This window comes from Antrostomus carolinensis, unplaced genomic scaffold (genome assembly GCF_000700745.2).
Source record: "Antrostomus carolinensis isolate BGI_N321 unplaced genomic scaffold, ASM70074v2 scaffold36560, whole genome shotgun sequence".
Taxonomy (NCBI): Eukaryota; Metazoa; Chordata; class Aves; order Caprimulgiformes; family Caprimulgidae; genus Antrostomus; species Antrostomus carolinensis.
In genome coordinates this window covers 1-13527 of record NW_010291234.1, presented here as the reverse complement: position 1 = coordinate 13527, position 13527 = coordinate 1, and the positions used below count along the sequence as shown (strand labels likewise).

At 39.8% G+C, this 13527-nt stretch overlaps 1 gene segment (V, D, J or C); it reads left to right on the top strand.

The window, feature by feature from the left end:
• Positions 1 to 663: 663 nt before the first annotated feature.
• LOC104520270 (T-cell receptor beta-1 chain C region-like) lies at positions 664 to 12612 on the top strand (the record flags this gene model as incomplete). The annotated part of the segment is given in 7 exon segments: positions 664 to 694; positions 830 to 1140; positions 5281 to 5288; positions 6614 to 6657; positions 10750 to 11085; positions 11452 to 11469; positions 12506 to 12612. Coding segments are annotated over 7 exon segments (855 nt in total), but the record flags the coding sequence as incomplete, so codon positions are not given.
• Positions 12613 to 13527: the final 915 nt, after the last annotated feature.

Genomic DNA, 13527 nt, shown 5'->3' with positions numbered 1-13527 from the left:
AGAAAAGGCTGGCAGAGCTGTCTTGCTTTTTGTAATTAGAGCTTCCTGAAAGATTAAACTGCAGAGAATATGCTTTCCTGACTGGAAAACTGAAGAAATTAAGATGTGATTAAACATTATTTTTGTGACTTGGTCTATCATCTTTGCTTCTGTCTAATATAAGTTCTGAGTTGTGAGATATCTTTCAGGTATTAAGAACATCTCTCCAGAATGAAAAAATTCATGTTCACATTTATTGGAGTAAACCATTCTGGAAAGATGGCCCAAGTTATATCTATAGGTGTAAATGAGTAAAAAAAAAAAAATTATGAGGTAAATATTCCCAGGTTCATGGCTGACAGCCAATACCCAGACATGCACAATGATGGAATGACAGACAATATGACATTCAAATAACAACCTACTGGTTTGCAAACAATTCTACATTTTTGTCAGAACACTGCCTGTCTTGTGGAAAGGCTAAAGCAAAATGTACAGCCACATGAATACTTAGCTTTGCTTTTAATAGCTCACCAAACTGGGTATCAAAGGTGGACTGTCCCTTCTCTCTTCTCTGCCCAAGCTTGATGGAAAAATCAGAACAAGGGGAGGGGCATCAGTCTCTCTAGACTCCCTTAACTCACGAAGAGCAGTAACACACTGTTCTGGGACAGCTGGAGGGCCATGCTGACTGTTCTGCTTGCTCTTTTACCTGGTGAGAGACAACAGATTGATCTGCAGCACAGCCCTCATCTGGGTCACACAGGGCTGGTGTGAGGTAAAGGACCCTTTTTAGCCATCATCTGTATTACTTCTCCTCCCTTTCTCTTTTTCTCTCTTACTCATGCAGGTGCTGGCGTGGGAAGCCTCATCACACAGTGGCCAGAAGAAACCATTAAGAATGCTGGAGAGACTGTGGACATCTTCTGCTATCAGAATAATACCAGGTTTGCCTATATGTTCTGGTACCAGCAGCCTCCAGGAAACGGTCTGAGGTTAGTAGCCAGTACTTCTACATGGATGCAGAACTTTTATGAGGAAGGTTACAGTGAGGCCAAATTTGGGATAAACAGAGACAATAATGATCACTCTGTGATGACAATCAAGAATGTGACATCCAAGGATGCAGCCATGTATTTCTGTGCTGCGAGTGATCGCACAGTACTGCAAGGGGATTGAGCACTAAGATAAAATCCCCAACTCGCCTGAATGAGAGATGATGATGGAGTCTCTGAAAAATGTGAGCTGGACAGATGAGAGAGGAGCAGAGGAAGAGTAGAAGACAGACAAGGAAGAAGTAGGGGAATAGAGCCAGGACTTCTTGGAGGGAAGAGAGACAGACAAAGCAGTGCAGCAACATCTAGTTAAAAGACAAAAAACCTTCAGAAATGCAAACCCATAGATCAACATTAAGAACTGAGGTACTGCTGATATGGCTAGTGAAAGGCAGCAGATACTTCTTAGGACTGGTGCTACAGAAGCACAGTCATGTTATGGGCCACTAATTCCCCATGGACCCCACTATGGCACCAAGAAAAGAGTACAAAGCAGGAGGAGAATTCAAGGTTCTTCCACATACTGATGATCCACTCAAAGACAGAGGTGCCCAATGAGACATTGATTGGTGTGGGAGGAGAGTCCTTCCTCTGATTATGGACATATGAAGATGGCGCCAGTACAGGTGGGAGGAAACATACCCAGGGGACCAGCCATACCTTCCATTGTGGAAGGGACAGCTCCTTGTCAGCTTTACAAGTAACAGTGTAAAGCCCTGCAGCACTTTTATTCATCTGCTCCACACACCGTTTAATTTTAGGATACCTCTCTTCTGTGCTACAGAAATGCACACAGTTTTGAGCTGGACCAAGGCATCTCTTCACAGCAAAATCTCATGGGCAGAAAATGAAACCACAGAAAGCTGTTTTTATCACATAAACTAGGACTTATCTTTTTTCAAAGAAAAAGAAACAGCACATAAAAGAGCAAAAAGTATCGTTTATAATAAAGTATGGCTATACACTTGAGTATTTTGTGCTTCTGATTTTAGGTCCTGTCTTTGGCAGTCTGCATACCACTGAGCACTGACAGTTGTCTCATATGCTCATATGGAAGACACAGCATATGAAGCACGTACCTATCACAGCGAGCAAATATGCTATGCTGCTCACTCATGTGGCAAACCTGGATATGCTGAAGTGAAACATACTATTTGATTACAGAAAAAAAAAAAAAAAAAAAAAAAAAAAAAGAAGTGGGAGGTGATGAGAATAGCTGATGAGAGCAAGGAGCAGGAATCAGCTGGGAGCATGTCCTGTAAAAGACCTTCACACTCCATTTCACCAAAATTGCTAGAAGACTTTTGTACTCCCAGGATGAATCACTCGTTTTCATGTCAGGGTCCTAGTCTCCTGATCGACCACGCTACATAAATGTGACTTTGCATCCAAGCTCTGCTCTAAAAGAAGCTAAACTGTTCTTGGGTAGGGAAATTTGGGTTCATGACAGAAACTCATGTTCATTGTAGTCTCACCCTGGACACAGTGAAGGCTCTGAAGAGGCTAAATCTAGTTGCATTCCAGACTTACTCCAGTCCTTCAAAGGCATTTCTGAAAGATTCAGCTTCACACACCAGTCCTTGCACAACCTGGTAGTGAATATTCTTCTGACTCCAGGAGCTGCTCAGCAAGAAGTGTAATATACCATTCCTTGCTCCCGGGGAGCACTCATCTGCTCCCCAGAAGACTCTCAGATCCATGGTCTACTCATTGTTCATACCAGGTGACAGACATAGAGCAGGGAAGCAATGGGAAAGCATTCTCTCTCACAGAGCAGAGGCACACTGAGCTCCTTATTCTCTTCAGCCTTTGATCTTATATAGAGATCATCTTTACACAGGTACCAAACACTGTTGTTGTCTGGAATTATTACCAGTGATCCAAATTCTCTGTGAAAGTTTTAGGAAAAGTAGTTTATTCTAGAATCATTAAGTAATGTAAACACCATGGTAGCAACTTTGAGAGTGACTTTTGGGTGATTTTTTAATTTTTTTTTTTTTTTAATTTTCTTCTAGTAAATTACCAGTTCCTGAAAATCGTAATGTTACTGTCCTAGCTCAAACCTCTGGCAGAAACACTGCAAAACAGCTTTATCAGCTCTGGGAACATAACAGAGGAAGGATCCTTTTCTATTTCTCAACTCTTGAGCATTTTTAGTTTAGAGTAGCAAATGCAAATTTAAGGCCCTATGAAAACAAACTTATCAGTAGCCTTTCAATGTTCAGCAGATTAATGAGCTGGCTATTGATTGGTCACAGCTGTGCAATTTCCAGGTGGTCATAGAAAACTACAGTGATCTCGAGTGGTCATTGCTATCTTTCTGCAGTCACAGTTCCCTATTAGAGCTCTGAGGTACAATTTTCTCCCATGCAGTAATTGTTTTGCCAGCTTGAAGAGACACTGCACAAAAAGCATCTATTCTAAGAGGCTTCTCATGAAACAGCTACTTTCCTCCTTGTCACACTCCCTGTCCTCATATTGATTCTCCTTTGTCTCCTGCTGTAGAAGGTGGCAGGGGAGCTGTAACTACAGAAACTATAGTCAAAGGTACTTATTTTAGATGCTCAGCACTGACATCTCAGGCACATCTGTGTAAACAGCTGTATATTCATAATGAATATCAGTTTGTCAACAATAGCCTACCTGCAGTCTAGAGATTATATTGGCTACCCAAAAGATAAGATGATGGAAGGAGAAGATGTTTAAAATCACATCTCTATGCAGATAATGATGCTATACCATGTGATGTGTTCATCCTGCAACTACTGTGAGGGTTTTGCAGAGTCATAGAATCAAAGAATCATGGAATGGTTGAGCTTGGAAGGAGTCTTTAAAGGTCATCTTGTGTAAACCCCCTGCTCAAGCAGGGACATCTAGAGCCAGGGGCCCAGGACTGGGTCTAGACAGCTTTTGAACATCTGTGAGCATGGAGAATCCACATCCTCCCTAGGCAATCTATTCCAGTGCGTAGTCACCCTCGCAGTGACAAAGTGTTTCCTTGTGTTCAGAAAGAACCTCCTGTGTTTTTTGTTTGTGCTCATTGCTTCTGGTTCTGTCACTGGGCACCACTGAAAAGAGCCTGTCTCCATGCTCTTTGCACATTCCCTTCAAGTACTTATGTAGAGTAATCAGATCCCTCCTGAGCCTTCTCTCTTGTGCTGGTTTTTGCTGCAGTATATTTAATTTTCTTTCCAGTAGCTGGTATAATACTGTGGTTTGGATTTAGGATGAGAATAATGTTGATAACACACTGATGTTTTAGTTGTTGCTGAGCAGTGTTTATACTAAGTCAAGGATTTTTCAGCTTCTCACACTGCCCTGCCAGCAAGGAGGCTGGGGGTACACAAGAAGCTGGAAGGAGACACAGCTGAGACAGCTGACCCCAACTGGCCAAAGGAATATTCCATACTCTATGGCATCATGCTCTGCATATTAATCTGGGGGCAGAAGAAGGAAGGGGGGGACATTTGGAGTGATGGCACTTGTCTTCCGAAGTAACCATTACATGTGATGGAGCTCTGCTTTCCTGAAGACGTTTGAACACCTGCATGCTGATGGGAAGCAGTGAACGAATTCCTTATTTTGCTTTGCTTGCACAAGCGGCTTTTGCCTTACCTATTGAATTGTCTTTATCTCAGGCCACGAGTTTTCTGAGTTTTCTCGCTTTTACACTTCCGATTCTCTCTCCCATCCCACTGGGGGGCAGTGAGTGAGCGGCTGTGTGGTGCTTAGTTTCCAGGTGGTCTTAAACCACAATATTTGTCTAGGCTAAACAGTCCCAGCTCCCTCAGCCCCTCCTCCTATGTGAGATGTTCCAGTCCTTTAATCATCTTTGTGGCCCTTTGTTGAACACCCTCCTAGATGAAGCCTTTTCATAATCAAGGTCACAGGCACCTGGCAGAAGCTTGTGCTTCCTGTAACAGGAAGACGAACTTAAGAGCTCAGCGCTGTACTTCCCTCCCTTTCAGAGCAACCGTCACACGTGCAGCACAGACCAAAGAGGATATTCACAATCAGGCCAGGCTATAAACAGAAATACCAGTCTATAGTAAACAGATCACTCTCAATGCAAACCAGTCGCTGTGCGCTTGAGTTCCATTTATCATCCTGGGGCAGAAGAAAAAAAAAAGTGGGAAGGAAAAGTAGCATGAACATTGTCATGAAGTCACTGTGTGAAAAATAACTAAATTTAAAACCAGCCAATGAAAGAAAAAAAATATTACTTTTTGGCTATATGAAAAAAAAGCTGGGATTATAAATTCAGGGGTAAGGAATACACTAAAAGGTAATCAGACTATCAAGCATAAACAGCAATGGCAGAGGAAGGATGTGGCCTGTGGTCCCCATGGAAATCTTTCACGGTGACAAAAATGGGAGGGCGGAGCCATGGGTGGGGATTGTTTTTGTATGAGGGTGTATCGTTGTGGGGACAGGGGTTCCACAATGATACATTCCCCAGGAGGCCTTTACAAAAACCCGTATGTGCATAAGGCTCGTGGGAGAGGGTGTTAAGACAGCTACAGAGAATTCTGCAGCACAGCAGGCATGTTCTTGGGGTTTTTTTTGACAGACCTAGTGTGCTAGAACTTGCTTTCATCATCTGAGAACTCAGCCAGCCCTCTCTGGAAAACTAACTAGGAGATTTTGAGTAATTTAAATAATTTTTGGCAAATCATATTGGCTGCAGATGCACCCTAAAACCTATCAGAGTATTTGAAGCAGAGAATTAGTATTTTTTTCTGGTGTGATAATGTTTACAACAGACCATAAAATGGTTCTTTATTAATGTGATAAAAGTATTATCAGAAAAAGAATTCTGATGTGTAGTAGGTATCTCTCAGAGGCACCATATAAAAAGTGTTGAGGCTTTCTCTCTTAAACCTCCAGTTTCCACTGACTGACTCATGCCTGTGAGCACAAAGATTTCCTCTAATCCTCCATACTGTCTCACTGCAGTTCTTCCTAATGGTTATCAAGGGTTTGTCTGAGGTAAACCAACTGATTCTTCTGGACTCTCCTTGTGTGGATTACTTTTAACCTGTCAGAAAATTGAGTGGGATCCTGAAAGACTATTCAAGATGAATGAAAAGGCATGTGACTATGACAACCACAAAGCAAGTATTATTTGATTCTTAATTCCACAGAAAGGAAAGCTTAATGATGTTTAGAGTACAAGACTGACAGCAAGGAAGCTCTAGTTGTAGACGAATTATATTTCTAGACAATGACAACCTCTACCACTTTGGGTATATCTGCATGGTTTCTACATCTGAAAAACAAGAATAGCAGGTAATATCAATGAGATAACATGAGATTAGAGAAAGGTTGTAAAACAACTTGAGGTGAAATGTGGACAATAAAAATAAGTATAAAAAAACTCACCAAAATGATTTTATAAATGCTGCAGATTAAATAGTGGGATTTCAAGCTGGTTCTCTGCCAAAACCCTTCAGACAGAGACTGAGGGATCTTTGGGATCCGAAATACAGTAAACACTGCTTAAGCTTCTGCTTATTAAAGTCAACTGCAGTGCATCAATTTTCTTAGCTTATGATACAACACTTTGTCACCGTGAATACCAATAACGTGTTTTTCGGCGATGGCACAAAACTTACGGTAATAGGTAAGAAATTTTTGTTTTCTTTCTAAAATCTCTTCAAATCCCAAGTCTTCTCTTTAGAGAACTTCTCTTCAACCTTATTCTCCCTTTCATTATTGTTTCCCTGATGTGGTAGTAACCCAGTTTACTTTGGAGAACAGACTGTGTTTAGTACTGAAGGTATGGACACACGTTTCACTTTGGGGAACTGAATAAATGCATTTTCAATGAACACAAAGTGGACCACAGAAAGAATTAGGATGAGGAATGGGTTAAAAAATATGTACCTATAGTAAGTATATTGTCTTAATATATTGACATCTGCAAAAATCACTGTTCCCCAAAAGTATAACTATTTATAATGCTATTTCTCCTGGGCTACAGGTGATTAAGGACAAGTCAATGAAAGGCTATCTGTTTAGAAAGAACTGAGTTACAGTTACACTTTGGACAGGTCTAGAAAACAAAATCAAGACTCTACAAACAAATTAGGATCTTTTTCAGAGTAAACTAAAGCATGTGTTATCTCAGATAACTGGGAGAGACAAATAAGTGTGCTAGCATTTTTAGTTGACACAACAGAAGCCACAAATAAATACTTAACTTTATCATAAGCAATACTAACAACTCTCTGTAGCTGTTTAATTCCTTACTGTTATAGAAAACAACTCTCCACAGCACAGCAAGTTTCTTTCCACAAAACAGGCTAGTCAGGATGGTGATAAAAAAATCATTGAGGGTAACAGTCTTAGTATTTCAGAATAGATGCTAAAAGGCCACTGAAAACCACAGAAACAGAATATATGGTTCATTTCAAATAAAAATATCTCTTAGGGAATGTTTCTTTCTGGGTCACACATCTGGATTCTTTCTCCAAATCCAGGGAAAAATAAAGCTGCTTCTAAGACTCTAATAAATAACGGTGATCTCTTCTTCTCATTGTGTTGTTCCTGGAATCAGAAGAATTGATGCCTCAGGCTTTTGTACTGCATCGTTTAACTGCAGATCAAAATTATTACAAGTGATAAAATTCAATATCCATAGGAACAATGCAGTGATCAGCACATTTTTTTGAAATCCAGTGTGAATCTGAGGTGCCTGAGATGATGAAAATCAATACACTGATCCTCCTTGACCTTAGTCAATTATGCAGCTAACTTGAATAATCATAGCTAAGAGAAGAGAGAAAATAAAAGCACGAGGTGGGGGTTAGTCCACAGCTTTGGAGGCGGGCTGAGAGTAGAGGAGAGGTTTTCCTGCAGCTGCAAAACAGTGTGAATAATGAAAGACTGGACTTTGGCAGTGGGACAAAACTCACAGTCATAGGTAAGACAGAAGTCAAATCTCTGTGATATATGTGATGCTCATTCAGGGGACAAGACCATTCTTAATTAATAACAGAATAATGATCATTTTTCATACAGACATGATGACAGAATTAATGCTTTATTGGTTGCTTATTAAAATGAGATGTGCTAATATGGAAGTAGGATTTGCAGGCACAACTTTTGAGACCCCTGCACCCATTGCCTCTGTCTTCTCTTACTGGGAACTTCATGAAGGGAGAAAGGAAAAAATATTTCTATTTCCTCCCATTCTCCAAGAAAACATAGAGGTTGGGAATGAAACATCCTTATTTGGTCCACGAGTTTTTGCAGTTCATCTATGAAAAAATCAAAAGCAACATTTCAGAGGTAGAGTTTGGATTCTTATGCAAACTGAATCAAAGAAAGAGTAGTCTTGCTGGTGCTTTGCTCCCCTCTTCATAGATGGTTGCTTAAAGTTGCTTTGGGAAAATGACTTCCTCTAACAATCCTTTTCATGACTTCTAACTCTCAAAAAGGACTATATTATTTTTCTCTCAGTGCACTTTTCTCCTCTATTCTTTCTCTTTTTCCCCTGTTCACTTTCTCTGCCTTTTCCCCTCCCAGGGAAGGATTTAACATCACCTATATCAAGGCATTTTGCAATCACAGGGCAAAATAAATTTTCCATCTGCTACTGCCACATCTGATAGCAAACTGTAGAAACACACACTGGTGCCTGCTCCTTTAAACAGTATCATTTTAAGGAACTAAATGGCCATCAAGAAGAACATGACACTGTGGGTTATAGTCTGATCATGTACAGCTGTGGTTTTTAGCTGGGCTACTTACCTTTGGAGCCAGCCCTGTGCTCAGATTTATAGGTAAGTAGCTGTGATTAACCCACCTGCTCCATGTGGAGGACACTTGAAAATTTCCTTTGCATTAATGATATGTAGCATATGCACTGACGATTTTAAAATGAGAGTAGGAGTGAAAGATAACAAGAAATCATGAAAATGACCTTGCTGTGAGGGGAAAGGAAGAACTGTGGTACTTTTTTCCTTAGGTGGGTGAAGAATGTGTGACAGGGAATGCATGAGTTTATGCATAGATGTGATTAAGCATTGTGCCGGTGTCTGCCATGAATGTGGTGGAAGGTCAGAACAGAATATGCTGTTGATAACACATTTTTCTGATTGTCTCTGCTCTTGCTTGTACCAGTCTCCTTATTCCATTTCAAGCACGGTCATTGTCTGGCTTTCTTTGTCTTTCCAGTAGTTTTATCATTCTATCTGCCTTTTTCACCAGCCTTCCTCTTTGTCTTTTTGTGTTTTAGCCTGTTAAATCTCTATCATTTTTCTTTTGTGCCCTCCCTATCTGTTTATATGTCCTCATGCATTAGCTATTTAGGCTATGAGCCAAAGAACTTAATCAGACATACTTTTGGGATAGGAAAAAAATTCATAAAGACAAATACTAGAAGGGAGCAGTAAAAGTAATCGATGTTTCCTGGTGTCCACTGGAAGGAAAGCAAAGGAGTGACAAACCTCCTAGGGATTTACCTCCATTACTGTCTAGTTACCTCTTCTGAAGTCTGTACAAGCTCACACATTTTCACAGAAGCACGCCAGAGATCTTTGTAGAGTAAGCACTGGCAATGATGATTAAGGCAACAGTTGAAAGCAAACACTAGGGCTTAGGGGTCAAGATGTATGCAAGATATAAGTTTCTGCTAATTCTACTAATTCTCTCCACTCTAGAAAGGAGGGAGTGATTAGGAAGAACATCTATGATTTATAGTGCCTTCACACCGAAAAAAGTTTTTTCTTTGGATCCATAGTCCTCTCTGTATTCCTGTTTCCATGTGCACCATGCGGACCTGGTGGGTTTATCATGTTAGATGAGTAAAAAAAGCACTCTAAAAAAGTATATGGTGGGGGGGAAGGTAGCTTTTAAGGTCACTGCCTTTCTTCTGAATAACATCACATTGTTGCCTTGTAGATCCTTTTTGACTGTAAAAGTCTGTTGTCTTTAATCGTATATGTAGGTGTTACACACTTTAGGACAGGGGAAAACTTTTGGTTTGTGAACATATAGAATCTTGCATCATTTTGGGAAGATGAATAGTCTAGGATGAGGGCTTCTCATACCTAGGATAACCTAAATAATAAATAACATAAAAAGATATTTCATAAACTTAAAAAAGAATGGCAAGTTAAGACCTAAAGCAAAACTTGTCCCAGACAGATTCAGGTTGCCTACTAAAAATGTTCCTCACTTCAGACAGTGAGAAAGATTAGTTCTTTCCTTTCAAGTCATTTCTTAGATGGGGGGCTCCATGTAGAGAATCACATGGCAGTATAATTCTGAACACTGCAATAACCATCGTGCCATACTGTATCTCCAGGAATGGAACATGGTCAGTTGAAGATGCTTGTGCCTGATAACACAGACTCTTATCTATTGGTACAATAGTATGAATACAGGCCCTACAGCACTACTGGGCACTACTGGGCACTACCTGTTTGCTCAGCTTCTTTTCAGCTTTCCTATTCTGCTAGAGACAATACTAGAAATTCAAGCACTCATGCATTTACTTATCCAGACCATTTTCTATGTAATGAGTGAAGAGAAATGCTTTCAGTTTCCTGATGTCTACCTATCTATTATCTATTTTAATCATCTAATAGATAGTTGTAAAAAGGTCAGATGTATCAGGAGTCACACAGCACAAACATACTAAAACTTCTCAGGGTTTCTGATTGAAGACAGTGATGGAGGCTCTGGGTCACATTGCTTTCCGTTTCAGGGAAGGACGATGAAATCATACCTCCAGCTGTGGCCATTTTTTCCCCATCAAAGCAAGAGATCCAACAGAAGAGCAAGGCCACGCTAGTGTGCCTGGCCTCTGGTTTCTACCCTGACCACTTGAATCTGGTCTGGAAGGTGAATGGTGCTAAGAGGACAGAAGGGGTGGGAACAGATGAGTTTTCCACACAGAATGGGAGTACTTACTCACTGACCAGCCGACTGAGGATCTCAGCCCAGGAATGGTTCAACCCTTTGAATCGTTTTGAGTGTGTTGCTGATTTTTTTAAGAATGGAACACTGGAATCTATACACAAATTCATCTACGGTGATGCTGGTGAGTAAAAAATATGTACCACCATGCCGTACAGACTAGAAATCACAAATCAAAAGGGTGTGGGTTATGATGTGAAACACATCTATGTGCCACTTCTATACAGGGTGGCACCAAATATGTAGGTATTTACACTTCTCTTCATATTCCTGGGCCTCCATATCTACATTATCATTATACATCTATAGTTTTTCAAAAGTTTCTTCAGATTTTCACTGAGAAATCTACGTATTATAGTAAAATCTATAGTATAATAAAATATACAGTAGAGTAAAATTAATCAGGCAGGATATTGTAAACTGAAACTAAAATTTGGGTTCTGTTTGCATTGAAGAGAAATGTGACTTTCAGTTCATTTTTGTCTTTCAGGTTGTGCACTCACAGAAGGTACGTGTGTCTTCTCACAAGCAAATATCTGTATATATTTTCATTCCATTTTTACTGATGCTAAGTACAAGGTGTGTGAGATTGCTACTACAAGAATAACTTGTACTTCCTCATCTAAGTGATTATATGTTAGATTAAAAAAAAAAAAGAAAAAAGACTTCAGTTAGCTCTTCTTTATGATTCCCTTTTGAAATAACAGAGGAAATTGTGGAACCTTCCTATAGAGTCCCATTTATCATCTTTTTATCATCTCCTTCAGTCTTTTACACTGCCTCTGTTGGGAAGCTGTTTGCTCAGCCATGAAAGAAAAAATTCATACTTGGCCAAGAGATTATGACATCAAGATTCAGAATCTGGAATTCTCAGTATTTCTTGGTCTCAAATTCAAAGCACTTCTCATTACAAGTTACATACCCCTCCAAACTTCAGGGACACCCATACTAAAAATCATGTTTGTTTCCTCTGTGTATACATATTTGCACACTCCTGTTTTTCACCAACTTTTTTGATGCTTCAGGAGTCTTAAGGCTGAAGCAAGATCAGGCTGGTGTCTCAATACTATTGCAATTGCTTAAGAGTGAAAAACCTATAGGAATAAAAGTTCTAGATACCATATTATTCTGGGCTATCTAAAACTTCCCTCATTTATCAGCAACACTCACAAGGCCACAAGTGAAAAAAATTAATATCTTGTGATCCAGCTTAATTTGAGTTCCTAAGAGGAGATTCATGTGAAAAGCCTAGTTTTTCAGTAGATGTGGCAACACAATGATTAAACACTCCCAATCAGGACATACATTCTTAGCGTGAAGACAATCTCTGTCTTTCCTAGACTTGCTTTCTCTTTTGGTTCCTTGAATCACGGTGTTCTTTCCTATCCCCTGCTGTCTTGTACCAGCAAAGCCATTCATTCGACTCTAGTTCCTTTGTGACCCTTAGCTAAAGACTTCAAGGGCTCTTATTTGATTAAAGCTACATTAGATCTAGTCTCTCATGATGATGAAAATTCAATACACAAATGGTGCTTGATTTGCAGGGTCCTACTTGCGGTATGGAAATTCTCTGAAGCTCACTTACCTCATTCTCTGTGGCAAAGCCTTGCTCTATGCAGTTTTGGTGAGCAGTCTGGTGTGGACAGCCAAGGTAGGCTAGTGTGCCACTTACAGGGTGAGCTCACTCACTAGTGCAAGGATCAGCAGACACAGACTAAATGTATTCTCAGTGGTGGGGTTGTTCTTCATGTGTTCTGCTAGGATTTGTGCAGGCTCGTTCGAAAAATCACAAGTACTGAGTTTTCCATTATTGTTTTTCCAAAACTAGAATAAAATTATTGGTATCTAGCAGAGCAATTCCTTCTTAAAATACTCTTTAAACACATGGAAAAACATCAGAATTAAGGACAACTTCCCAGAAAGTAAAGAAGGGAAGTATCACATTTATCATACTTTTCTGTAAGCATTGAAAAGGAACTCATGCCTGCACTGAAAGTAATAATCAGAGCTTTTGAGGATATACATGGGATAAATCTAAACAAAGATTTACAAAGAAAAATGGGATAAATCTGGACAAATGAGAGAAGTTTAAGTAACTACCAGGAAATATTTTTTATCAGTAAGCCTCTCATGTGGCTGAAAGATACTCCCTGGAAGCCTCAGCACTTGTTCCTTTAAAAGCAGGACTGGGACATGTATTTCAAAATTGATCTGAGAGAGTTGAGGACTTACAGAAGTCCAGATAGATGATGTCCATAGCTCTTCCCGTGTCATTCCATTATAGAAAGTCACCAGATTAGTCATCTAACACACAAAATGGTGTGTAAAGAAATTAGTTCAGTATGTAAGTAAAGAATTTGTACAAGTTGACACTTTTGGTACAAAAAGGGGAGGAAGCATGGAGATAACATGGTCATTTCTGTTAATGCTCTCAGGAAACACAATAGTTGGGACACTGATAAATATGGTCTATTATTTCCTAGTTTATTGTATCTGTTACATTTGCTTGGGTTTTTTAAATTTGTTATTCTGTTTTGTTTTGTTTTCAATTAGACTGGTGGCAAGT